Source organism: Camelus bactrianus, chromosome 24, assembly GCF_048773025.1.
Source record: "Camelus bactrianus isolate YW-2024 breed Bactrian camel chromosome 24, ASM4877302v1, whole genome shotgun sequence".
Classification (NCBI taxonomy): Eukaryota; Metazoa; Chordata; class Mammalia; order Artiodactyla; family Camelidae; genus Camelus; species Camelus bactrianus.
In genome coordinates, this window is record NC_133562.1 from 14,579,977 (window position 1) to 14,605,620 (window position 25,644).

Genomic DNA, 25,644 nt, shown 5'->3' on the forward strand with positions numbered 1-25,644 from the left:
ATGAATAAGACAGGAATCAAACAGCTAATCAGATGTCACAGTACCACCCAGTGAACCTAACATTCCCCACTAATATAATGACAGCTAATCATATGTATTATTTAAATCCTCATTCTATTGCATTACTCTCTCTATTCTGATCATTGTGAACAGTTTTAATTTCTCTAGCTTTATAAGCATTTTAATACCTAGAACAGATAATTCCCTCCAATTACATCTTCCATTTTGGAATTTTATTTAGGCTTCTCAGCAGAGCCTCAGTTTCTTTAAGTCCCATAAATTTCTTAAGTTTATTCCATGCACACATACATATATGCACACACACAGCATAAAAATATTTAACTGTCTACAAAGCTTCATCAACCTGCAAAACTTGGATGGGCAGCAATCCTGGACATCCTGATTAAGATAAGGAATATGCCCTAGATATCTTTGATAGTGTGTAAATGATTCTAATGCACAATCCATTTGAGAACCAGCACAGTAAACCCTCAGCATTCTCAAATTTAATCAGACTGACCAATTCAAGAGAGACCTGGAAGTCCAGGGCATATGTTAATTTAGCTGAAGCAAACTCTGCCCCTTGGATCCAGCAAAGCTGTTTCCTGAGAAAGAATCAATTTTCAGAGCTAAACACCCTGCATTCATAACTCACTGCAGCTTTGTTCATTTAGTTCCTGACGGTGACAACTAAAGTAGAAAAAGCACTACTTTGAAAACAAAAAATAGAGCTCTAAAAAGAATGGCAACTGCCATCAGGGTTGATGGAATAAAAATGGAAGAATTTCACAAAGTGACAGTTTTATGCAGAAAGCAGAGGCTCTGAATGAGTTAAAGAACAAATTTTAATTTTAGTGGTAGTTCACATCCATGCTATGACAAGTCTATTACATACGTTCTATAAGGAACTAAGGAAAAAACCCCATGACACCACTTCAACAAGAACTCCAGCCTATGAACTTCACCCACAACCAAAATGTAATTTAAACAAAAGCCAAAAAGGCAATATTAACTTAAAATATCAGGATAAATAAAGGGGAAAAAAATCATTTGAAGTAGAGGCTTCAACAGACAACTTCCATTAAAAAAACAGCTGATAAAGGCACCGGCTGCACAAACTTAACTGAATCAAATCTCTAGGATGGCATGGCACTAAAATTTTTTTCTTTGCATAATTGTGAAATTAATAGGAAGGTGCTAGCATCTGATCAATTTACCATAGGAACAGTTCCTCCCAAGCTGGAGAAATTTATTTTAAAAAACTGCTGCTATTACTATCCCTGAGAAACGGATTTATTGTATTTAGGTGGAGCAACAGACAAAAAGGGTTATAAGACCAGAATAAATGTTCAACACAGAAATGGAGACACAAGAAGGGGGAAAGTATCATGTCTTAAGCACCAAATTTAGACGTAATATGCTGGTAAATGTGGCATGTTTATCATTAAGCTGGGTTTGCTCTGCCTTGCTGAAAATCCCAGAGTGTAACACAGTAAGATCCACTTGCCTATAAACTTACAGTCCAAAAAATAAAGTCAAGCACAACTCTTTTCATCCAGGCCTCACAGCTGTCTTTTGCTATAATGACACTAAAAAAATCTAGGAAAAAGAATTCGTGACAGTGAAGACTATATAACTCAGTTTCCTACCCTCAGGACGAGTGCACTTTTCATTTTATACAGCCTTTCTAGTTAACAAAATTACAATAAATACAAAGTATTAGTTAAAATTTAACAATCTTAGACACCTTATGCCTAGCAGTCTCTACTTTCATGTTATCTGAAAGAAATATCTGAAAGGTACAGCAGGAAGGGCCACTGAAAAATCACAATTTCTGGGGAAATATATCACATTTACCTCCATCCATCACTCCAAAGTAGTAAACAAAAATGACAAATTTCCCAGTATTTTACGATAAAATAAATCATCCAGGTTTGAAAAAGAAAGGTTAAAACAAAGAGTTGGAAAGGAAAAAGAACAATGAAAGAAAATAATAAGGTTACAATGCAGACAGAAGAATACGCTCCAAAGAAATTTTATTCAAGCTCCTAAACCATAAATTCCTTTTACATTCACTGATAATCTCTAGGTTGAAAAACAGAGCAACATATTCAAACCTAAGTTAAGATTATTTAATACAATACAGAACATTAACACACTCAAGAGCCTATTTTCAGCTCTACTAAATAGTTTACGTCCAGCAACTATTCGTATCGGACAGTGTCCATGCAATACCAATTATTAAACATTTTTAGTATCATTCTTTAGCCTACTTAGTTATATCTTACAGAAACTTTTTTAGAATAGTTAATGGTTCAGTTCAACAAACATCTGTAAATCATATACCATACATCAAGCCCAGTGCTAGGCACTAGGGATAAAAATGCAGAAAGCAACGTAGTTCCCTACTCTCAAGAAGCTAACCGATTAAATATGATTCCCAATACAATATGACAAATCAGGTCTTACATGTGAGAGGGCAGGACAGAGACACTTAGAACAATCTGGGTACTGCACAAGACTGAAGGACAGGACTGACATCGGGACTACCAAATTAGGTGAAGAAAGCGGAAAAGGGCTACAGCCCAGGAGAAGGATATTAAGAACATGAACCAGGACAATAGTAGGAGGGATTTTAAAAAAGAGAGAGAAGTAAAATACTCAAAAGATATAAACAGAAAATATATTTAAGAAGTTAAAAAAAAATCCCCTAATTGTGTCACTGACAGCATAGAAGAATACATTTCAAGTAGTTTCTGCCTTGAGCAAATGAGGAGCTGGCTGGTTATAATTTAAGACCATGCTCTATAAGGTAAGAAAGTGCAAGTTTAGTTATTGAGCAGATAAATCTAAAAGTCAGCTAGCTATACAAATCTAAAAGTTCAAGAAGACATCAGGTTGGAGACAGATTTGAGAGTGAAAATCATGACTGTGAACAGATTACCCAAAACATGTATAGAATAAAAAAGGACAGTGGTCCAAGGATTAAAACCCCAGGGTACATTAATATCTAAGGGGCAAACAAAGGTGCTTGATTTTGTTTTTACTATTTTTGAGCATTCATTTAAAAAGTATGTCTTTAATCATACCGACAAGGAATTACTGCCATTCTTCACAAGCCTTTAGTCAATGCAACTTAATGGCTGGTGTAAACCTTCAATCGCAACTAAAAATGGATTTTTCTCCCTTTTGAAAAATTCATAATCCAGATTTTTAAATGCTTAACATGATTTTTAACAAGTTCATATGAGTGAAAATAAAATTTAAAAATTCCTGAGTATCCTTTTTAAATGTCGATTTTACATTAGGAATGATGCATATGCATGTTGGTTTAAATATTGTTATCCAGAAGTCAAAATCTAATTTGTAGAAGATACACAGTGCATGTTTGTTTTTAATAATAAAGCAGACTTAAAAGTGTGTAAACAAAATAAATTCAGTTTACAAAATTCTGCATTTAAAATTAATTCAACAAATTACTAAAGTAGCCAGGTTGTAAATTCCCAAAGAGAGAATCCCTTCAAATTTTATTTTGCATAACCCCTCGAGCAAAAAATAAACACTTTTTAAAAAATATGAAACAATACTAATTAAAACTAATACTATACAGTTTCAGTACCTCACTGGTCAACCGTATTAGGAGAGCTGCAGCCTCCGAGTATTTGCTTTGGCTTTTTAAGATTTCAGCACTAAGCAATACACATCTTTCAGCCAATACCATATTCCTAAAGAAAAAAAGACAAGAAAAACATAATTAGCCAGGATTTGTAGATACTGACAGGTATATATAGAATAGATAAACAAGTTTATACTGTACAGCACAAGGAAATATATTCAAGATCTTGAAGTAGCTCACGGTGAAAAAGAATATGAAAATGAATATATGTATATTCATGTATGACTGAAAAATTGAGCTGTACACCAGAAATTGACACAACATTGTAAACTGACTATAACTCGATAAAAAATTTAAAAAAAAACATAATTAGCACTATAGTCATATTTTAGTACATCACAGTAACCATGTGTTCAACAAAAGTTTATAATTCTAGTTTTCAAATAAAAAGAAATCCGTGTCCATGTTTTCCACTTAACAAAAAGGTTGAAAAAAAAAAACTTCAGAGAATTCTCATAACTCATCAAAACTTTTTATCATTGTATAATTTTGTAGTAAGAATACAATATGAAGCCTCATTTCATGTATGAAAAAGCTAGAACCTAACTGGTATCTCTGAACCAGCAGTTAGTTAACAAAACTTGCTTTTAAACAGGAAGGAATATAAACACTTCACCCATATCTCTTTCTCCTTCCTTATTGCAAGCTCTGGTTATGTGTGTTTCATTTTACTGACTACTTTTAGGAATAATTAGGCATTTTCTCTCTGGCAGTTATCACTGAGATGTTTCACTTGGAGGCAGCAAGGAGCCAGTGTTGCCTGACTATTTCTGAGCAAAATCTTTCTGTAAAAACGCAAAATCAGTTGATTTTTTCTTTGTGGACTACTACTGTCAATAATCTAAAATTGGATCACTTGTTCTTAAATAATAAAATAAATGAAAACATTCTGTGAAATTACAATGGGATCCTTTTGTTGAGAAATACAGTTGATCCTTGAACAACACAGGGGTTAAGGTCGCTGACCCCTTGGCACAGCCAAAAATCTGCAGTTGGCCCTTAGTATCCATAGTTCCGCATCCGTGGATTCAACCAACCTCAGATCATGTCATAGTGTAGTACGTATTTCTTGAAAAAAATCCATGTAAAAGTGGACCCACACAGTTCAAATCCATCTTGTTCAAGTGCCAACTGTAGCAGTAAAGTTTCCTCATTTTACTTTCTAACCCTTGTATCAAAATACCACTTGATCTTAAAATTACAACCAAAGTTTACTAACTTTTAAAAATATCAGAAAATACAATTTATTACTTTCAAAACTTACCATAGTGATCTACCATAAACTTTCTACAACTCATGATTTTTCTCAGAGGGTTGATATTTATGAATATCTGAGAATATTTTAATGAACACAAAAGACTAACTCCTTCTTGCCAGCACCTACTCATATACTACAATATGTTCAAATATGCTCAGGTCTTACAGAATTTTGTTAAGTTTATAAATCTTAACATAATTGTTTTATGGTTGATTCCTCACCTATTTCCCCATGTGATCAGTTATTAAGTCACAAAGCTACCAAGTCTAGGACTTAATTAGTTTGTTTATTTAAGTAATATTTTAAAAAGTCATTTGTGTCAGGCAGTGGAAGTGCTAAGGAGTCAAGTGTTTCCATGACACAATCTCTACCTAAAAATAGAAACAGATCATATAAAAGTGATATAAATAGGGTACGATTGACTTTTATTATGATTCGGGGAGATAAAGGAGAGAAGGGAAGGCTTCATAAAGGGAAAGAAATTCATAAGGATAAATAGGATCTCATCAGTTAGAAAGTGGAGCCTGGCATTCTAAGTAGATGATGGTATTGCAAAAATAATACTGTATTTCCTGTATTTTAAAAAAAATTATTTACATTTTAGTATTTCTGAGCTTCTTAAAGCTTCTTAAAATTGGTATGTATGATTCATGCACTGTTTCTAATTTATCCCAAAATACTTATTAAATTGGTAATAAATCTTACCAATTATGGTAACTTCGAATGAAGATTATAAGGTAAATGCATGACAGTAAGTGTGTATTTAGAAAAAGCACACAGCTTGCTGCAACCAGGAGGACAAAACCAGAGGCCGCAACTTATTTGGCTATCTGGGCCACTTGGTATTACCTACTTTTCTTTTCCACCACTCTATGTGCATCTCTCCAAAAGCTCTGCACTTCCTGAAGACAAGGAAAATCTTTCCTGAAAAAGGACTTTGCTACTCTGGCTTCCTTACTGTCCCACTCTCACAGTTGTTCTATCTTCTGAATCTTTCCTTTTCAGAATCCTTCAAAGGTTCCTCTTTGACAGGAGCCTGTTCCTCCTGCCAGAATCTCCAAATATATTCTCAAACAGATTATAGAAAGTATAAGGGGCAGGATTTGATATTAGCTCCACCGTTTATTAGCTGCGTGCTCTTGGGCAAATTAAACTCTTAAGTTTCAATCTCCTTGTTTGTAAAATGGGATAATAATAGTACCCACCATTTCACAGGTTTGTTGTAAAGATTAAGTAAGCATGTAAATTACTTAAGCACAGTGGCAAATGCTGAGCACTAAATAAATGTTCATTATTATTACTAGTGATGTGTTGTAAACACATCGCTATGACTACTACTACTTCTATTTCAATATTATAGGAGATAAAACTGCCTCGGTGTCTCTGTCTTCTAACTCGTCCATTCTACACAGAAAAGTCATATTAAAATCTTCCGGAAAAATAACTTTTATTATGTCGAGGCTCTACTCAAATACTCAGTAAGTCCCCATTTACTATTACATAAATCTTAACTACAGCTTAAAAATAATAATGAATGAGAATTCAAGCTCTCCTACACTGATTTCTCTCAAAACACCTTTCCACACACACAAATCTTCTAACCCAATCCGGGCTCTATTCCTTTTCACCAGTAATGCTATATCCAAAACACTGTTCCACAGCAATTCCTGAAATGTCTTCACGGCTATCAAATCCCAACCACCTTTCTTTTCAGGTGGTGATTTCTAACTCCTATAGAGTTCCAACAGAATGCACTATGTGTACAGAAACACTTCTCATTTTCTTACTCGAACCATTCTTTAACTCTTTGTATTTGCCTATTTAACAAAGAATGTTCAAACTGCATAATATCTGGCTTCAGTGTAGTTAGAGATGTCCCTTAAACACAAATCACTCAATCAAACATATAATCTCAACATTACATATAACAAATTCCGAGACACAAATCTAACAAAATAGGAAAGGAAAGGAGAATGTAATAAAATACTAATTTTAAAAGATCACCTCATCTTGTCCATGACTATATTAAATTGATTTGGGAGCTTATTTAAGTTTAAAGCATAGAAGACAAAGAACCATTTATATCTAATAACAATATAAATGTCAAATGTACCTTGAAATGGATAAAACATAAACACTCTAGTCACCTACTTGCAGATATCCCTGTACGTCTGGATTGCTGTATCCATATAATGTGCAGGGTATGGCCTAGGTGCTCCTGGCTGAAGAAAAGCTGACACTGCTGCCATTTCCTAGAGGAAAAGAAATTGTTTATAATATTTTAAAAGGAGGATACTCTTATAGTATAGTATTCAGGAAGCCTACAAACAGGAATGAAGTTTGCTGAGTTTTTTTATGTATCCACATACATAAATTTAATAGCCTAATGCAGACTTAGAAAAATATACTTATATGCCAGTCATATAAGTATAAAATTCTCCAGTCAAATTCCAAAGTCTGTCATTCAGTATTTAAATGAGATTTTTTTAAGAAGACCTAGTAAAAACTTTCAGTTATGTTATATAAAACCACCAAGTGAGCCCAGCTTAAGATTTCTACTACCACCTCCTCCTTATCCCCTATTCCTTAATGAGTAGAGAATAGACCAATGACAGAATAGAAAGAGAGACAAAATAAAGTGCATCTCTTTCCAATTTACTGGCTTTGAAATTTGAAATCAGGGCCCACAACAGCTTGCACTGTATAACTTTTCAGCTATTTACACACTCTATAGTTTATATCCTATATCATACAGAAGGCACAAAGACAATTTCTGAGATCTACATTACTCTCAATTTTCTAGGACTTCTTAAAACTCATTTTAAAAACTCATTCCCTTGTTAATAATTCATGTAATATACAATAGTGCTAAAGGATTCAGAAGTGAAGATAAAATAAAGGTATTGGCTTTTGAGTAAAATATTCTATTATGTCCATACCTGTGGTCTCATATAGACCAAGTTTTAACAAAAATTTAACTAGAAATAAATAAAACTTTCATAAATTGGGGGGAAAAGTTGTTAATGCTAATCCACTTTTAGAACAAACAAACATATTTTTCTGCAACAGTTTTTCAAATAGAAAAAAAATACAGAAATAATGTAATTACCTAAAGACAGATATGATTAAAGACTTTAACCTGACAAGTGAACTGTATCTGTTTCACAGTATCTCTGTATCCTCAGCACCCAGCACAGTGTCAGCTCCAAAATTATTGAAGAAACTGAATGAAAATACATCATTTCTATGTGATGAAATTTTCTACAGCTCTGAAATGTCATGCTTTAACTCGTTTATATTTTAACTAATATACATAATGAATATATATATGGTTCTATATTATACAAAAAACTAACACATTGCATATATGGTATAATATTGTACAAAAAATACACTGCATATGAACTGCATATGCATATGCATATTTGCTGCATATGAACTATATATACTACGTATACATAGTCGCATCAATAAAAGTGTACTAAAAAAAAGTCCTGTAAAAAAAAGGTCCCAAATTCTAAGTTATTTTCTAATTTAATTCTATAAGAAATATTAAATCAATATATACACAAACTGACAATTGCTACAGATACAATAAAAACATTCAGAATGATCATTCCAAGTTACTGCACAATCTTCAAATATTCAGCCATTAAATCATTTCTTATAGTTGACAACAATGGATTAATACATTTTACAAAGGCTTTCATCAAGAACTGGAATGATCTACTTAATATTCAGTTAGTTATGACAAATTAAACTACAAAAAAATCCACTATTCTCTAAAAATTCCCATTATTGGTTTTACTGTGATATATATTTTAACTTTATAGTTACCGTAACTTAACATCTATAATTTTCATCGAAAAAATCAGGCAGTATAGTCTGTTATCAACTAGCTATTATGTGAATGGTAAATAGGAGAGTGATATCAGTACAAATAGAATTTTTACTCATTCATAAACTATTTTTCTTAGGCAAGGGGATCAAAACCAACAACTATACAATTATAACCTTCACTAGGAAGGGAAAAAGCTCTGAGCTTAGCTGTTGCACAAGCAGGAGCTTTTTTCATCTGTATTTTAAGACAACATAAAATAAATGCCCATATTTTGTTTGTACGGGGAGGAGTTGCGGGGCAGGGTGTCTCTCCAGAGACACGAGCTCCCACCCTCCAGCCTTACACAGCTCTTGGCTCGAGGCTGGCTGCGCTTCCTTACACGCTCACCTTCACGGCAGCTCCGCTGGTTACAAGCTCCTCTTCCCCACCCCAGTGTTCACATATTGGTTTTGTGTATTTTTTTTTATTCCTTGAGGTAAGCCATGCTAAGCTGCTTCACACAACCAATTTATGTTCTGGTTACAAAGATACACAGGATTTAAAAGGACTGTCCCAGCTCTATTTTTTCCTTCAGGGCCTATTATTTTTTGGGCAGCTGTCACAGACTATGAAGATTTTCAGGTACGCATAAATATGTTACAGCAGATATGCCTTTATTTTCCAGTGTTAAACAATTTTCTCTCATATAGCCGCTGCTAATATGTCTACATCTAAATGGTTTAAACGCAGTATTTACCAAACTGTAGATAGAAACGAAAAAGCTTACACACCATAAAAATCATAGAAATTTTTTGCCATACTTTAAGATTTTTACCTACAAACTTTCAATTTGCAACTACATTATGTACAATTTTATAATTATAAACTTATACCTGTGTTGTAAGGTATTAATGAAATAACATTTAAGTATTTGTGATTTCATATTAGTTTATATTAGGCGACTAAAATAAAAGATTAGAGAATGTCTAGCCAAAGACAATTCATACAATTTTTCAAACACTTCCATTCATAAAGATAGCACATTTTCAGTTTCTAAAGGTTTTTTAAAAGTTAGCTGACTTTTTTTTAATTAAAAATACTAAGAAATAAAAAGAAACAATAATATAATTTTGCTATTTCAGCTTTACAATTTTAAGTTACCTATTTGTTTTATACATAAATGGTATTAAAATAATGCAAAATGGCAGTTATTAAACAAGTACTTATATGACAATTACCAATGAAGTAGAGTTCTTTTGTATTTTTATTATTTACACTTGTTTATAGCATACATGTTTTTCAAAAGACTATGCTGAAAGTAACAGCGCTAGTTTACTCTTTTCTAAGCACAGAAAGCAGATTACAAAATACTTATGACAACTTTTCAAATATATTAAAAGGATATAAGGCAACAAGTATAAAAAACTCTGAAACACCTAGGTTTGATATCAATTACAAAAACTAACACTGCCTTATTATATACAAGGTAGTGTGCTAAGTACTTTATATGCCTTATATCTTATCTAACCCTATGTCACTAGGATTCACATTTTACAGATGAGAAAACTGAGGCTTAGAGATGTTCAGCAACTTACCCAAGAGGAAAGACTCGCACTGAAGTACATGTCCTTAACCAATATGTAGTCTTAGATCAGAAAAAACATTTCATGCAATTTAAAAATCAGTTTTCAAAAGGCCAAAAAAGCATCTTCTTAAAAAAAAAAGTTTTTATCCTGTGACTACTATAAAAAGTGTAATTCAAATTAAATAGGAAGTACTAAACAAACCTAAGAAACCAAGACTCATACACTGCCATGTTTGAACACACTAGTCTAAGAAAAATCCATCAAATCATAAATAAATTCAAAACCTATAAACATTGTATGCTACCTGAGTACAACTTTATCCTCGAGTATTTTGTCACTTCATAAAGAAAAATGTCTAGGTCATTTATGGTAACAGAAATAAGAAATACTACTACTATACAATACCAACCAAGGCACCAGCTGCATAAAGCATTGCTTGATCATTAAGAAAATCCTTCTTCGCAGTATGATAGCAACTGTAAGCCAAATCATAGTGCTGCACCAAAAAACATAAGTCAGCCATTTTCCTGATTTGAAGCTCTGGTGCTTCTGGAGGATACCTGTAAATACAAAATAAGAAAAGTAATTTATAATTTATGACTTCTAAACCATTAAACATTAAAAAATGTCTAACAAGATGCCTGACTGCACAGAACATGAGAAAAACTGACCCTGCTGTGTAAGAATTCTACCTCCAGGGACAGAGTGTCATTTTTCAAAGATATCTGGAAACAGTTACATCTGTATTTATATAATTTATACCCCTGCACTGAGAACTTCTCAATAGTAGGCAAGCATCTTCCCTATAGTCAAATTATGAAGTAAATGATCAAATCCAAGTGTCTTACCTTTATATACAGCAGGAAAAAAATGAAAATCCAAAATGAATTTTATTTTCCCTTAAAACAGGAGTTTATATTAAACAAAATTTCTAAATATATGCCATGTCTTAGAATCACTAGACCACACTATTTAACTGAAAGTTATTAATGAATTCCTAATCTAACTCCATCTTTTTACAAACAGGAAAGCAGACCCAAAATAAAGTGACCTGCCTTGTTATCTTGTTTATTTTTAGATATCCAATTACTTATAGTTTTTTAAATTTAATATAATTTACTCATGATCACTATTCTTACCTACCTGAATTCTGAATCAGTACGAAACTAAGAAACTAAAGAGACAGACATTTCTTTGCAGAACATCATATAGTCAAATACTAATCAGAGTTAAATACAGGAAAACTAAAAACAATAGTATTTTACTCACAGCAATCCAGATGTATTTTTTAGTTCATTAATGCTCTTTTCTGGAACTTTACTGCCACTAAACCATTTTTTAGTTGCAGAAAATAGAGATCGACTCAAACCTTTTCTTGATATTAGCTAAGGAAAAAAAATTAAATATGTTGACAAACGTAAGAATTTAATATTTTTCTTTTACATACAAAAGAAGAACTTTTAAATAAGTAAAAAGTCTAAAGAGTAAACAAATGTGCATTTTAACAACACTGATTTAAAGAAAACTGTCCAAAATGCTGACAAAATCCCTAGGGAAAATAAATAAGCCTCTTCTAGGATTTAGTAGAACTGCATTACTGACAGTAGTATTAGTAAATCCTAATAACAGTCTATTTTTAAAAGAAAAACTTAAATTCTTACATTTAAATAACTTACACTGCTCTATTCTCAAGTTTACTATCTACTTAAATTTTTTAAAATACTAATACAAAAATTCTTACCTGATCATTTAATTGCCGAATTGTTTTCTCTATATGTGGCAAAAGGCCCCGAAACGTGAACTCCTGTATAAACTGCCGAATTCTATCATGATCAGTAAGGGTTAAACATGCACCATGAATAATTCCAGTATTTGCCTTCTTTGTTTCGTGTAATGATGAAGCAGATTTTATGTGATCTGGGCCATCAATGCTGTTAGAAGAGTCACCGGATGGGTCCAACTGAAGTGGGTGAGCTCTAAAGTTATTTGGTAAGCCATCTACTGAAAAACAGATCTTTCTTTTACTCTCAGAAAGCAACAGAAAATTGTGATATTACTACTATACTGCTAAAGAAAAAAAAGAATGTTGAAACTCTTTAATTTTCTGTCTTAGAAGTCTAAGACAATAATATTAATGTTTTCCCCCTAAAATTACAATGCTTGGGTTAATATTTGTTACAGATACTAGAAACTTTAAAATTCACGTAAATAAGTGAAGAAAAATAATGTTAAAAAATAAAGAATTACTTTTAAATAGCACAATTAACCAGTAAGAAAAATTATAACAAAACACCAAAGTCAAATAACTCAATAAAATCTTCACAGGAAAAGCTAACCTGCCCATTATCCTTTTTCATTATGCAAATTTCCCCCATCTTTCATGTATAAAGATTAGCATGCTTTGACAACAGTGCATATTTTCAATCAAAAGAGAAACTTAGAGAAAGTATATCAAGACCTTTGACTTCGTTATCTAATCCATCCAATGAAAGCAAGTTACTATCAGAATTCTTATTTGAAGTTATAGTACAAGGGCCATCTTCATATGATTCCTATTAAAATAAAATAAAAAAGCATTAACAGTTACATTTAATCATATTTAAGATACCAACAAATCCATCAACAACCATGGTTACTAACTAGGCTTCATTTTTTTGCCACAGCAACTCTTTCCTTCCAATCCTCCAAATCCTTAACTTCTTCCATGTATCATATTCTGTCACTCCAATCCACACCTACTATATTCCTAAATTCCCTTTCACATTCAATCTACTATTCTAATTCTTCTGAATTCAAATTACTTCTATCTCAGTCTGCTTATATGTGATATGCATATGCCTATATAAATACCTGTATATGTTTCTACATAAGGAATAATGGCAAGATAGATGGACTACTAGTCAAGCAGGAGTGAAAAAGAAGAATGGTACAGCATCTCCTGGATCACGGATGCAGTGTTGGAATGCATTCTGAATACACAGAAGTGTTTTGGAAAAATAAGCAATGAAACATTTACTTGTACAAAGGGCACTGATTTCTCAGCCAACAACAAAAAAATTTAAACTAAAAGTACCCAGACTACTCTGAGACCACTAGTAATATAAGGTATTATTCTGAGTGCTACACTTACAGGAAAATGTATCAAGTAGACCTTATTAAGAGGAAGACGATCAGGACAAACAGTCTAAAAACAACATTTAAGAAAAAGTTTTAAAAAACAGTATAATTAGCCTAGAAAAATAAAAAAAGGGACATGACAGCTATCTTCTGTACTTTTAAAGTTGTCTTAATGGAAAACTGTACACAGGACTGAGTACAAGCAAAGAGAGAAAAATGCTGGTTGATCCTCAAGCTGCTCAAACATGGAACAGGTCACCTGAGAAGACAGCACCTTCACTAGATGAGGTCATTAATAGGTTTAAAGGAAATTAAAGCACTAGGACAGGGGTTGGATTTGACACCCTTTAAACTATCCTTCAATTCTGGGATTCTAGGATTCTAAGCTGTAGAAAGTCTGATAGTTCTGTCTTCTGTTAAAAGTTCCCAAACTGGGCAATCTGACTTATTATGTTCCCCTTCGCAATCTTAGATGGCTGGATTCTAAACTGAATATTCCAATACTGTTCCTATTCTGAGTGTGGCTCTGAAACACCACTTAAAAAATAAAGCTCCTTCACATCCAACTGGTTCTTTTTCTCTCAGACACTTTCCCCCAGCATTATCTTGTTTTTTTTTAATCGACATATAATTGATTTCCCCAGCATTATCTTAAAAAACGTCAATAATCACCTCAATATTAAAGTGAGTAAAATATTAGTAGAGCACTGTATCTGAATTTAAAATCCCATATATAAGATAGAAAAATAAAGCAAATAAAAATATAAATTAAATATATAATATATATAAATATAAATTATAAATATATATAAATATACATAAATTAAAAATATAAATTAAACAATATTTATATTAGAACATCAAAAATTACATAAAATTTATAATTCATATTTCTTAAAATAATATCACATAAAGTACATAATGTAGTTTACTTATACAAAAAATATATATATATTATTTTTTTTCCATCTACTTAAGAAATCCTCCTTCCAAACAAAAAACAGTCAACTCTTGATTATCTGAACTAAGCATAGGAACTTGGCATATGGCTACTACCAAATGACATAAAATTCTATCTTAAAAGTTGGACAGAGCGTGAAATCTTACACCCACACACGTCAGCCAACAGACGACAACAGTAGTCTAGAACTCTAGATTAGAAGAGTAGATTAGGAAGAAACAAAACTTCCTAGAAATTCAAAAGAAAAGGAAATCAGAGGAAAGTTAGGGAAAAAAGCCCACCCACCTAAAAAGTATGAGCTCCAAAAGGTGGCCATAAGAACAGCATGTTGAAAATGAAGGAAGGCAACCCCAGAGCATGTGGATAATAAAGAATTGACTGTAAGCATTCATAATGAATTAAATGTACAAGCCAAAAATTCTATTCTCTACATGCCTAGCCAGTCTAGTTCAATTCTGATTGTGTAATTCATTTTTCATCTTTTAAGAAAAAGATCATTTAACATTGATATGATACACCTGAAAGGAGTACACATAAGGGATTACTGCAGTTAGTTAAAAACAGCTTTTGAGAGCTCACATGCTGATGGATCAAAAAGTAGCCAGACTCTACAAAATAACTATCAGCAATTCTACTGGTTAAACCAGACATGAAAAATTCTACAGTGAGACCATTATGTCATAAAACTGAAACACAGCTTTTGTGGTTTGCTTCATTGTTGTTTTTTACATATACCTGGTTTTGAATACTATTTTTCTGGAGATACTGACTCCAAGGATCTGGTATCTGTTCATCTGATGCTCGATTAGATGTTCGAGAATTAATTTTAAGTAAATAGCAACCCTGAGTTCCATATTTCTGTTTCATTTCTTCATAAATTGATTCAGCTCTAAAATAAAAATGGAGAAGTCTGTAGTCAATGGGGAGCAGACTTTAGGCAGTAATAGATATTAAAATAAAACAAAAACCATCAAAAAATTGTCCCTTCAAAAGACAAAACAGAAAGTTAGAGGTAGAATAATTTAAAATTAAAAAAAAAGATAATGATTCTAACTGAAATTTAACTAGCTTGGCTATTACTTGAAAGTACCGTTATCAAAGTATGTTTCATGGAACAAAATTTTGCAAGATACTCCTGTGTTATTCAAAGAGAAAGTTCTGGTGGTGAAACCAGTTTGGGGAACTACAGTAAACAAAGCCAACCAGTTTCTTTGCAGCAGACCATCTCAGAGCCTTTCATTTGCTAATGTATACAGTGAATTTCTAAAGAGTAGCTTCTAATTTACAGATCAGAAACTCTTTCAACTATGTGCACTAGTCTTCAGGAAATATGACTTTGGGAAATTCTGTCTTAGAGAACAGAAATTTATAAAAAAGAAGTTTAAATGATAAAACAGTACACCACCCCACAAAAAAAAAAAAAAATCATCTTTCACTGGTATAGTTTACCCTTCCCTCAACTGTCTCAACAAGCTCAAAGGAAGAAAAGAAAGAAAATGCAAAAAGAGCAGCCAAAGTATTTATTACATGAAAATTCACCCTTTATTCTTGCAAAACTTATAATAGCTGAATCCATGAGCTCACTTCAGATGCAACAAAAAAGCATTTTGATTTCCTCACTTTAAGTTAACTAAACTTGTTAGCTGGTGGAAGATAGGATGATTCAAATGGTAAGTCAGCCTAAGAATCAAACAGTACATTCTGATGGAAAATAAAATTCTGGTACATAGAGCTAACAATTTAAATAGGTTTGTTTAAATCAATCAGCCATATGGCGCCAAAAAACACATAAATAATCCAAAGAAAATGTAAATAATCCCATATCATATTCAAATGCAGATGCTAATACTATACAAATTACAAGCCTAACAATTAAATTGTACTACACACTATAAAATTAAGGCTGGGTAAGTAAAATAGTTATAAATGTATATGAACACAAATATAAGTATATGTGTATGTATATACACTCAAGTACAATAAACTAAACATCTACTCAGTTTACCAATAACACTGTTAAGCATAAGAACCACTGATCTAACACTTTAATTACCACTTAAATATCCTAATTACAACCATTCAATATGGAAGATATACACTATATTTAAACAACAGAAACTAATTTTAATAGTCAATTCAAATTATTTCTATTTATACAGTACACTTTATCCAATAGGCTACAGACTGTTTATGATGTCAAAAAATCCTAAAGATTAGCAACCGCCAGAACAATTCTTTGGTCTTATTGAGGAAAACTTATTTTAAAAATGAAGGTTTATACTCAGAACAAGGGCAAGAAATGATTATTTAACTGCATATCCTAAATAGCACTGAGATATCAGAATAAAGTTTGAAACAAAAGATTAATTTGATCCACATTTCGAACCAAAAGTCAAAAATAAACTGCAAAGCCACAAAAGTAAAATTGCTTTTAATATTATCTTATTTTTCAAGAACTTATCTTTAAAGATAAGTTATTCTGTTATCCCAAAGATAAAAGGACTATGGCACATCACTAATAACTAATATTAAAGGGAACATAAGAAGTGTTTGGGTGTTTTTGAGACTGTGAAAAACATCAAGGCTAAAAATACAAACTGATGAGAGAGAGAAAAGTGAAAAAAGAAGTGCATATAAGCCAGAAAGTGAAAAATTAAGAGGAAAACTGTGAAAGAGAAAAGAGAAAAAATGAGAAATAATACCAAATAAAGTAAGAAATAACAAGTAAGACCTATAGGTATAAAATGAATATAGATTATCGTAATAGACACACATATTGAAAGAAAAATTTGGGTAAGCATATGAAATCTAACAAAAAATGATATAGCTGTTGAATGTAACTCCAAATAAGAGATACAGTTAAAAGTCTTAGTAATAAATTTTTACTTTTTTGGATGAAAAATGTATCTAAAACTTAAGTCATGTCCAAATTAACGTTAACTCATTTAAAAGGAAATAATATAAAATTAAAAAAATAAAGCTTACCTCTGTTCATCTCCTGCACTTACATCATGTAAAAGTACGTAATATTTAAGTGTATTTGGTATAAACCACTTGGGGTAGGAATAGTCATTGTTGTGCTGAATTCGATGCTGTTCTTGTGACAACTTTGAAAACTGTTCCACAGGCTCAGCTTCACTAGATGATGCTACCAACATACCTTGTAAACCATATTAAGGTAATTATCACTTACCACTGAATAATAAATATTATCCTTTAAAAATAAACTTTAGGGAGATATTTTCTGAGCTAAAAAAAAAAAAAATCTGATTTTACAGGTTTTCCTGAAAGTGCAAAATAATTTCTTAAACATTTCTAAGTAATACAAGGTTCCAAATCTTAAAGATTTTTTGTTGGTAGCTTTTTAGATCATTTACATATACAATAAGGAAATCCATGAAAATGGACAATAAGAAAGTTGTGCAATTATCAACAAAAGGAACAATTCTCCTGAATCTTGCTCCCCTCCATTCCACCTCACTGCAATTTCATACTCTATCCCATCTCAATTTTTCTCTGCAGCCTCATTAAGAAAACAAAAGCCTTAACTGTCAAAGGAGGTTAACAGCTATAAAAGGTTACTAAAAAAAGAAAAACTTATTAATAATGAGTTTTTTCATAAGCAACTAATTTTGAGGCAGTCAGCAAAAGCAGTAAACACTGACAGTTTACATTTTTTTTTTCTTTCTAACATAGCTTAAAAATGCTATGAAGCATGAAATATTCAAGTTGGGAGATAAAGAAAAATAAGCAAGCCCTTAGTATTCTTATTTTTTAATCAAAAATTAGTTACACCAGTCTTGTATCTAGGATGCCATTTACCAAAAACAATAAAATTTGAAGCATCATCAATAAAAAATAATTTCTCCATTCTCTATATCCTCTCAACAATTTTGCCTTCATATAACTCTTTCTGAGCTTAATAACTTCAAACATAATTGATTTTTAGAGAACATAAAAGTCAAAGGATACATGCTAAATAGTGGTTCAGAAATTCATGATCTGATGCTGGCATTGACTGAAGAAATGTCTCTCTGTAAGACTCAAACCATGGAGTAGTAGCTAAAATTAACAATAAACAGAAGTTAAAAATCCTCAACAGAATCAGTTTACAACAGACAAAATTTCAAGTTCATGTTCTTAAAAGATGTGAAAAATAACTTCTAACAATAATCAAGCATTTTCTCACTTGTGCTTAAAGATATGTAACAAGCATTTTTCCCTGTTCTTTAAAATATATATGTGATATATGTTGTATAAGCCATACACACAAATATATTCATAATTGTAGTATATATATTTGCAAAAATAAAACTGGCCTATTCGCAAACCTACACAATGATTCCACAACTTACTTACCTATTAATGCTTTCAATATAACCCATGTGAATAACCAGACTTTAGAACTATAACTTTGTGCCCCTGCCACTAGTCATGTTGTCATAAGTAGCTCTTTTTCACAAAAAATACTTCAGAATAGTGGTTCTCAACCAAGACTGAATGTGACCCCCAGGAAACATTTGGCAATGTCTGGAAATACTAAGTTGTCACACCTAAGCATGGGGAGAAGGGTGCTACTGGCATTTAGGGAAAGAGGTCAGGAATGATGCAGAGCATTCTACACTGAACAGAACAAGACAGCCCCCGTCCCACAACAAAGAATTATTTGGCTCAAAATGTCAATAGTGGTGAGGTTGACAAACCCTCCTTTATAATCTGATTCCCTGTGTATTATAGCAATTAAATCTCTTTAAATGGAATCTCAAAGTATACTTGACCTTATAATCATAGATGTGTATTTTTACTTTTTGTATATATGTATATGATTATTAAAATGTCGAATCTCTCTTGCTCCATAGTAAGCATTTTACATTACAACTATTCTAACTTCTTAAAAATTTGAATTTAGTCAGTCATTTTCACTAGGTTTAAGCAGATTGTTTAAATCAGTTTTATAAAAGAATACTCCATTCTTAGCTACTATTGGTGACAACAAAACCTGCGTACTTTTTGTTTTCCTCTTAATCACTGACAACACAGCAAATATATTTTGTTTACATCATAACACTACATTAAACAACTAGGAAGGTTGAAGAAAAAAGCTGTTAATCTCAACCAAATATCACATCTAACCTGGTGCCATATATACAAAAACCTTTAATTCCAACAAATGCCTTATGAGAATTACCCATTTATTGGTTAGGAGGTCTACTAATACAAAAACCTCATGTTCATTGCTATAGGAGAGGAAAAAGAGTCCCAGAAATATTACAAAATATAAGAAAAGTGGCAAAAATTGCAAAATAAATGACACAGACCAGTAGTCTCTGTTATAATCGGAAACCAATTTTCTTACCAACTAGTAAATACATCTTTCTCCCCAAATTAATCAAAATTAGTCTCTATCTTGAAAATTAGTATATATTTTCATTTAGTACCAATGACAAGAAAAGAAAATATAAAGAATAATGAAAATTTTGGTTAAATAGGAAGAAATCTCCACAGGTGGGGGAAATTACTTTATCAACTTTGATTATTTTTCTATTAATTTTGTTGTTTCAATGATGCTTAAATTTAACAAATCACCAGTAAGATGTGGACATATGAAAAGGGGTTTGTTTTATGGTGGGTTGGGGAGTTCTCAATAAACAAATTAGATCTTCCAAAATAATTATTCATTGCAACACTATCTGTAATTAAAGTCTAGAAAATTCTCATGTACATCGGGGGGACTGGTTAAATAAACTACGGTACATACATTAAATAGACTCACTATGCAACTTTAGGAAAAAGGGGAAAAATCTCTATACATCACTATAAAGTGCTCCCAGGATATATATATAAAGTGAAAGAAAAAGGCAACAGCAGAAGAAAATGTATTTTTGCAAAAGAAAGGAAAGAAGATATAAAAAGTTACGCATGCATTTGCTTATACTGTCAAAGAGAAACAACTGAAGGATAAATCTAACAAATGCTACCACGTATAAGAGAAAAGAAAAAAAAAAAAGATGAGAAAGGGGAAGGGCCTAAATAGAAGCTAGAGCTCTGTGAATGTACTTTGTTTCACAGTTTTGACTTTGGAACAATATAAATTTCTACGTAACTAAAAATTAAATCAAAAAGAAAAAGGCAAGTACACACACATATGAGTTCTTAAACTGAAATAATACTTTCTAAATACTGGTGCAAGAAGACACTGGGCACTCAACAAAGAACATAAGGAGCAAAGGAAATTTTTCTAAATGTATACGGCAGAAATGGGTTTCATCCTTCAGCCACATCACATTCAGGCTGATGAGGTTAACTTTTCCCTCAGCCACCATGTTTCTCTGAAGGGTTAATTAAGAAGTCCTCCTTCAGTTTTTCTTCATGCCAAAAAGTCAAGGGCATCCTTCTCTTTTTGCTTTCTGTTTTTCCTCCTGCTTTATTAATTTTTTTTTCAGTTTACAATGTGTCAACTTCTAGTGTACAGCACAATCCTTCAGTCATACATGAATATACATATATTCATTTTTATATTTTTTTCACCACGAGCTACTACAAGATACTAAATATATTTTCCTGTGCTATACAGTATAAACTTGTTTACCTATTTTATATATACCAGTCAGTATCTGCAAATCTTGAACTCCCAGTTTATCCCTTCCTGCTCTCCTCCCCACTGGCAACCACAAGTCTGTATTCTATGTCTGTGAGTCTGTTTCTGTTTTAGATATAAGTTCATTTGTCACTTTTTTATGCTTTTTGCTAAAATCTAGGGGAAAATATTGAAGAATATTTAAACAATCCTCTAAAATACTGTTTATACCTGACTATTCACTGAAGTATCATGGTATCTTACAGAGTAACAGCAATTACTACAAAGGCAATCAGAAAAAGTATACTACACACTTAAAGGAGAAAAAATACTTTCTTCCTTCTTATCAAAACAAGATGCAGCCCAAATTATACTATTCAAGGACAATGCCTGGGTTTAGCAGAAAATACAGTAAATCAAGAGCAAACACAATACACAACAGATAATAGGATAGATAACAAAAGTTATCACCATTTTAGAAAAATCATACAGACATGTTAATTGAAATAAATACAAAAAAAGGAGTAGGTGAGAGGAAAAAAGGTAACAGGCAAGGAGTGGAGTGAAAAGAATCTGGAAACTGATACTACCACAGGAAATATCTGTATATAATGAAGATTCTTTTCCATCAATGTGTGTTTCCAACCACTGTACACTACCTTTAATTGACCAATCTGATGATGAAAACATGGCATTGTTAAGTAAGTTTTATGAGGTAAACATTAACATTTATTTCTCAAATAGAATGGGTGAAAAGTATGATGACTCACATTAATGGTAAAAACTAGAAGTCTATTTCTAGACAGAGAATCTTATTTAAAATGGACAGAACACTCTTGAATCTTCAAAGAGTATTATTCTCTTATAATGAAATTTTATTAAAATGAAGTCAGTACCTCATCATATCACATTCCCAGACTTCAAGACCAACATAACAATAAAGCTAAAGGGAATTGCCTTAAAGTACCAGGGAAAGAAGCTGAAGAAACTTTTCTTCTATAGTTTATCTGAACCATTTGGGATTCTTTCTTTAAAATTTGCCTAAAGTGTTCAGCTACAGTAATGCCTACACCCACTTTTAAAGGCAAAAGGCACTGAATTCCTCTTTACGTGGAGATGTTGGCAGAGACCTGAGAATATAATGTAATTAGATAAATACAACCAAATCATGACCACACTGTTCCTATAAACCATCTGTACCAAATCACTCTAATAGACTATTAAAAAAAATAAATAAGCCTACATCCAGTACACAGATAACCAGACATCAGATTTGAGAATCTTTCTCTAGAGATAACTGAACAGCCCCAAATAAAACAACTATAAGTAATAAAAACTGGCAACCCTCAAGCCTGTTCACAGCCTCACCAACCAATAAAGAAGTCCACAAGCTGACAAATTGTTCTATGCACAATCAGGGTTTTAATACCTCAAGTTGAAACAAAAAATAATCCCAAGGGCTCACCAGACATTTAAGGAAAGTTTCCAATATGAAAAAGAAACCAAAACAAGCTGAAAAATAATACAAATGGAAGAAAAAGCACAGGATAGAAGAAAACTTAAAAACTGAAATAACCAAACAGTAATTCATTAATATCCTCAGAGTTAAGATACTTTAACACGCGACATCATCATCATGGTACAAAAGGGAAATCCAAAGAGCAAAGAAAAAACAGTCTCACTAGATGGGTGAAAGATGAAGTCAAGTATATTCCCGAGAAAGTAAAACAAGGACAGAGATAGAGATGGACAATATTAGAAAAAAGGTAAGAATATTAGAAGAGCAATTCAGGAAGTTCTACGTCCAAATAACAGTAGTTCCCGAAAGACCAGACAAAAAAACAGGGAAGACATTAACAAAAAACAATATAAAAAAATTCCTCAGGGCTAAATTATGTGTGTGATCAGCTAATTAAAAGGAACTGCTCAGTAAAATGAGTGAAAAAGGAGTTAAATCAGGCCCAATAGGAAATTTCAAAATAGCAGAGATAAAGAACTTCTAAAAGCTTCTACAGGTTGTAGGAAATAGGGGGATATGTACTGCAATGGCATCCAGCTTCTTTCAAGCAACATTAGAAGCTGGAAGAAAGTAGAACTATTCTGAGGGAAATGATTTCTAACTAATAGTATATACAATCAATCAATCAATCAAGTATGAAAGATAAGAACATTTTCAGACATTTATTCCTCAAACATTTTACCTTCCAAGCAACCTTTCTTAGGAAGCTACTGGAGAAGTCCTTCATCAAATCAAGGAAATACATCAAAAAAGACACGAATGAGAGGTTACAGAGAAGACAAAGGAAGGAAGTCTCCAGGATTACATTTGTGGAGAAGGCCTTCAAGAGCAACCAGTCCACAATGGAACAGAACAGTGTTTCAAAACTTTTATTTCACTCTCTCTCTCCATGAACCATTTTAGACATTTTCCTAATTGGCTTCCCCACAAAGAATATTTTTCAGTAATTCTACAGATACACTGTGTATCCACTTATGTACTGTGGTCCTTTGGAGAGCCAAACCATTGTGATATCTAAGATTTTTTTCACACCCCAAGAACCAAATTTTCAACCCACTAAGGGATGGTATCATTCCCCATTGAGAAAGCATGGAATAGAAAGAAAACTAGGGGGAAAGGAGGAAGGGGAGTAATTAAGCTAAATCTTCATCAATTATAATGAGAAGCCAATAAATAAAAACTTTAAGTCTTAAATAGCCATATAAAATTATTACTTAGAAACACAAAATACCAGAGGAAACCACTTGGTGGGACAGGGATACAGAGAGCAGATTATTGTTGTCTGTTCCTTGGAAGTCTTTTTAGCATCATGTCTCGGCGCACATATTATTTTGATAAATTAAATTTTTTTAAAAGTAAAAGTTATTATGGGCTTTGGAATTCAGGAAGACATTTGCAGTATAAAAAATATATATATTTTTAAAAATATGATAATTTTCTGGGCCCCCTAAGCACTTTGGCATATTGGATATGCCTATCTCTATTACAATCTATTGTATTTTAAGGTCTTGGAAATTAGAATGTATCATAATTATTGACCAGATTACAAAGTTATATGTAGCACATCTTCCTTATCTCTGTATCTCAATGCAAAGTATACAGTAGGAAATCAATATATACTTGTTGACTGAGTAACAAAAATGTTAAAAGTCCCTATAAAACAGAATCATAGGATTAAAGGTCTAGGAGAGGCCTTAATAAATAATCTAGCCAAATTCTCCTGTTTTCAGAGAATAAAACTATCTGGATAAATGGTCTATTCAAGTTATCCAATTAACTCACGGCTACGATTTTATAAAAACGTGGACACTCTGGCACCTGACTCATTGCCCTTTACACTTCAACATGAATTTTCCATTGATGACAGAAATAGTTCAAATTCCATCACTTTATCCCAGAAAAAATACATTTTGCCTCATGTTGAAAATATGTTATGCCAGGAACTGCTTAAAATATGTATCCTGAAATGGATTCGTTTAATTTGTAAAGATAACCATAATATTCTAAACTTTTTATGAAATTAATTTACCTTGCTGGAATTAAAATAACATAGGGAGAAGAAAAATTATGAACATTTAAACAAAATAAATCTACAAATATTCCTAACTATACAAGTGCAACCAACTTCGTGATCTAAAACATACCACTCTCATATGTGGAATCTAAAAAACAAAAACAAAAACAAACAAACAAACAAAAACAAAGCGTAAATACAGGACAGAAATAGACTCACAGACAGAGAATACAGACTTGTGGTTACCAGGGGGGTGGAGGGTGGGAAGGGATAGACTGGGATTTCAGAATTGTAGAATAGATAAACAAGATTATACTGTATAGCACAGGGAAATAAACACAAAATGTTATGATAACTCACAGAGAAAAAAATGTGACAATGAGTGTGTTTATGTCCATGAATGACTGAAAAATTGTGCTGAACACTGGAATTTGACACAACATTGTAAAATGATTATAAATCAATAAAAAATGTTAAAAAAATAAATAAAAATAAAAAATAAAACATGCCACTTAAGTTCTCTCTGTATGTTTGGGAAAATCTTTAAATAAGCAATTAGGAGGCATTAACATAACAGGTTATATATTATACTGACCTAAAGATTATTTTATTAGGATGCTGAAATATCCTAATTAAACGATGTACTTTTAATCTTGCCCTCTAAAAATCTATCCCACGTCCCTTAAGTTTTTTTCACACTGGAAGAGTCACACCAAATACTGCTAATTCACTTTACATAAAATAAATTTTACCTATCAATCTTATTACAAAAACATTTACCATTCAAATCAGATTAAGATTAAATATTTATTTAGATATTATAAACACTTCCTCCACGTAACACTAAGCAAGATAAAAAATACAATAAACTTAATATTTTTCATATAATCATAGTATTACTTTTGTCACAAAAGAATACGTTGTTTTATTTACAGGGAATAAACAAAGAGTCAAAGTTCCTGCCATCATGGAGCTTATATTAATTTTACAATTAGAACTACAAAAACATTTTCATTATGAAAAAGTAAAATGAAATCACTTAATTTATAGTCATTTGAATGGCTGTCTGCTTACTTGATTGTAACTTCCATAAAAGCAAGGACTGTTTTTTTTCAA

The 25,644-nt window shown here is 32.0% G+C and overlaps 1 protein-coding gene across 5 annotated transcripts in view; it reads right to left on the reverse strand.

The window, feature by feature from the left end:
- Positions 1-25,644, reverse strand: part of TRAPPC8 (trafficking protein particle complex subunit 8) — a 65,861-nt gene that overhangs the window by 34,538 nt on the left and 5,679 nt on the right. For 2 of the 5 annotated variants that reach the window (XM_010946803.3, XM_074352212.1), the window contains 9 exons: positions 18,391-18,480; positions 17,404-17,578; positions 15,154-15,307; positions 12,799-12,892; positions 12,082-12,341; positions 11,610-11,725; positions 10,750-10,900; positions 7,086-7,186; positions 3,620-3,725 (listed from right to left, as the gene is read on the reverse strand). In XM_010946803.3, coding sequence (XP_010945105.1) covers positions 3,620-3,725; positions 7,086-7,186; positions 10,750-10,900; positions 11,610-11,725; positions 12,082-12,341; positions 12,799-12,892; positions 15,154-15,307; positions 17,404-17,578; positions 18,391-18,480 — 1,247 coding nt within the window. Of the gene's footprint in view, positions 1-3,619; positions 3,726-7,085; positions 7,187-10,749; positions 10,901-11,609; positions 11,726-12,081; positions 12,342-12,798; positions 12,893-15,153; positions 15,308-17,403; positions 17,579-18,390; positions 18,481-25,644 lie in introns of those variants that run through there. The other 3 variants (XM_010946812.3, XM_045510444.2, XM_045510440.2) reach the window with 3 other exon arrangements.